Raw genomic sequence first — 3,571 nt, 5'->3', positions numbered from 1 at the left:
TTTTTTTCAGAACTGGAGATTGAACTCAGTCCCTTGTGCTTACCAGGCAAGCACTTATTCTACTGAGCTATTTCCCCTTTTCAAAAAGAAAGTATAAAACTTGATTTTTCTTTTTTCTAGTGCTGGATATCAAACCCAGGGCCTCGTGCATGCTAGATAAACTCTTTACCACTGAGCTACTATCTTAGTCCTGAAAGGCCTAATGTTCAATAGAATAAATAAAATAGTGTTTTCTTAGCAGAATTTCAATGTAGACTTGACGGAGGCTTTCATTTAAATGAAATTTAGAGTTTATGATATCTCTCATAATTTTGGTTCAATAGTGAAAGCTCAATTTGGGAAGTGCCATTTCGAATTGTCCAATCCTGAGAATTCTTAATGCACAAAATCAACTAATGATTTTATTTCATATTTCATATGAGGACTCAAAGAGAGCAACTGGTAGTACTTTCTCTAGATAAATTTTCAAGTGCAAAATCAAAGTTGCCTTTCTTTTTCAATGCTCGGGATCTAATCCAAAGGGTCAGTTGGGCACTCTAGGCAATGGTGCCTGCTACCGAGCCACCATGCCAGCCCCACCCCTGCCTCTTTAGAACATACCTTGCCAATGGATTTTTTCCTTTTCTTCCCATCAGATATTTGAGGAGATCTCTCAATGCTAATGTCATAAACTCCTAAGCAATTATAAGATTTGGAGACTCCAGAGAATGTCTTTGTAGTAGGCATAGCATAATCCAAAGGACACAGAAATATGGCATTTTTCCTTCCCGACATCCTCCTGAGTGCACACTATGTTCTTTCTTACTGCAGGGGCTGTACACTGCCACACACTCTTTCCTTTGACTGGTGAGTGGCATGAAGATGAACTGTTGGAGGCAGTGGATTCTGAATAATGGATAAGTGAGATCTCCCGACATAGGTTTGACGGCCATAAAATATGAGCTTTGTGATTGTCCTTACATTCACACTCAGGGTCTGACTGAGGGAACATTATTTCTAAATGCCACGCTGACTCAAATTGTGGAGTTTCAGTAGGTGCTTCACTTATTAGTGTTTGAAGCAATTACAGAGAGAATGGGTCAGTGTAATTTTCTGCCTGCACTGAGAAAATCTTTTCTTGCTATTGCATTTTAGCTATTCAAATTCAAATAGGCTTTCTCATCACCACTGTTCTGTCTAGGAAAGGCATTGCAAATAAGTAGCACAGGCCCCTTCCCTAACAAGTTTGCATTTCCAGAGGGTAAGTGTAATTCGCTGCCAATAATCAGGGCATTAAATCAATAGGTAGAATCAATTTGGCTTTTATTTTAACTTTCTGGCATCTGAAACAGTGCACATGCTGTATTTACCTTATATACTTTTGATAATGTTATGATCTTTTACAGCATTATAGAAAATCAGGTTTGAAATTAATTTGAAGGTGTATATATATATATATATATATATATGCAATAGAGCTCTGTGAAGGAACAAACTGTCAGTGAATTCAGAAGACCACAATTGATGCATTGTATTCCACAAAAATAGAAAAACAAGGTACAATGCAATATGAAAATTTAAATCAGAAAGAGAACAGATATCCACATAGGGTGGATGTGATAAATACAATTTGTAGTCTTGACTAAACATTCCTTTGTCATATTGTTGTTTTATGGTCAGAATGACACAGCCACAGAACTTTTTCTTGAATGTTAAGTGAAAAGAAGGTGCTGTGATTATTTAAATTTAAAGAAAAATTGACACAAATTTTCCTGGTGTGGACAATAAAGTAAAAAAATGCATTAGAGGGCCGGGGATGTAGCACAGCCTGCAATCTCAAGGTTCTGAGTGCAAATTCCCAGTACCAAAACAAAACAAAACATTAAAAACAAAAGGAATGACATAGAAAACATGTTTACTTCTTTTTTTAAAATAAGAATTATTAAGATCAGAATTTTCCACACATCATTAGCCAAAGCTCTTTATTCTAGGACAGATGAACAAAGAAATAAGTCCAAGCAGAAGTCACTGTACATGTTCTAGACCAGTTTCCACAATTTCATAATCTAGAGACAGAGTGTGGGTATGTAGATAGGGACACATGTGCGCGCGCACACACACACAATTTGCACAGAGAGAGAGAGAGAGAGAGAGAGAGAGAGAGAGAGAGAGAGAGAGAGATTTGAACAACTAATCGATGTTGAAATCATGTTAAAATCATACAATTTTCCATATACAACAGTTTAAAATAAATAATCTGTTTCCATAGTAAAATAACATCACTACTCACCTAACCTCTCAATGGAGTAGTACCGCTGCTTACTGTCCACACGCACTGTCTCAGCGTAAGGACTACCAACGCCGTACCCAATGATGTAACCTCGCACCACAATGTTTGGGTTCAAGGGTGGAGTCCAGCTCATGATGATGCAGTTGGTCTGGGGCCTCACATGAAGAGAGCTGGGCTGATCAGGGACTTGAGACTCTAGGATTCAAAAAGACATGAGCGTTATGTCTCAGGACAGAGCCTGGGGAAGGTGGCAGAGCTTCTCGCTGAAGACAATAACAGTTCATATACGCTAAACAATTCATCACGTACTGGCCAAGTCCCTCCATTCTTCAGCATGTGCTACATGTTCCATATTTAATTGGAGTGTTACAAAATTTCTTACGTATGGGAGGGTGCCTTCGACAGGGACTCTAGAATATTACTCCATTGGGATCATGCATCTTTAATCTAATAGTGTTTTTTTTTCTTTCTTCATATATTTCTTCATAGCTATCATTAATAAAAGATTGAACAAAGACAGATATAGAAATCACAAAATGAGAAATAAGATATCAAAAACCGTCTTGCTCAGAAATTATTTACTCTGATTTAACCAAAACTAAAAATAAATGTACCAGTTCCTTCTTGAGAATATGTCAGGATAAACAATTTAGGGCACTGATCTGCTCCGCATGATTTGGATGATACATGACTGGTTGTTTATAGCCTCTGTGCAGAATGTATTGTTATTATTTAAAGAAAGAAAAAAGACTGGCCTGGATTTAAAACACACAGGATTTGGAGCTATACAAATTTGGCTTTACACCATGTTCTATCATTTTTTAGCTGCATGCCTCATGAAACTATTTAGTTTCTCCAAATTTCTGCTCTGGTTAAATTGACATTCCAAATATTGACTGACTCAAGGGCTGGGCAGTGTATGAAAAAAGAATAAAGTTAAAAGTTGGACTAGGGACTCACACACTATGAAACTATAAGATTTTACTCACTTTCTCTAAGCCTTAATTCCTTCAACTGTAGAATGAAGCTTGTTAAGATTTTCTACAGTGCTTGCAGATTTAGTGAGATAATGTATCAAAATACTCTTACAATTAGCACCTGAGATCTCACGCACAACAACCTAACAATAATTTCTCTTAAAGAGATTTCATGATGATCATTAATGAACTCAACATTAAACTGACATTTTTTTGCGATAAATTTATTGAGAAACAAATAGTAATAAGACAGTTTCAAACCAAACTGGTAGGACAGTTTCAATAATTAACATATTGTATACATTCTTCCTAGTGGTTAATTGCT

At 36.6% G+C, this 3,571-nt stretch overlaps 1 protein-coding gene across 1 annotated transcript in view; it reads right to left on the bottom strand.

Annotated features, from left to right (window-relative positions):
• The window catches only part of Dcc (DCC netrin 1 receptor), a 1,292,183-nt gene that overhangs the window by 198,601 nt on the left and 1,090,011 nt on the right, over window positions 1–3,571 (bottom strand). Inside the window, exon 15 of the mRNA XM_004623665.2 lies at window positions 2,270–2,464. Coding sequence (XP_004623722.1) covers window positions 2,270–2,464 — 195 coding nt within the window. The remainder of the gene's footprint in view (window positions 1–2,269; window positions 2,465–3,571) is intronic.

This window comes from Octodon degus, unplaced genomic scaffold, assembly GCF_000260255.1.
Source record: "Octodon degus isolate 3935 unplaced genomic scaffold, OctDeg1.0 scaffold00003, whole genome shotgun sequence".
In the NCBI taxonomy this organism is placed as follows: Eukaryota; Metazoa; Chordata; class Mammalia; order Rodentia; family Octodontidae; genus Octodon; species Octodon degus.
The sequence above is the reverse complement of the archived record's forward strand: the minus strand, read 5'-3'. Positions and strand labels throughout refer to the sequence as shown.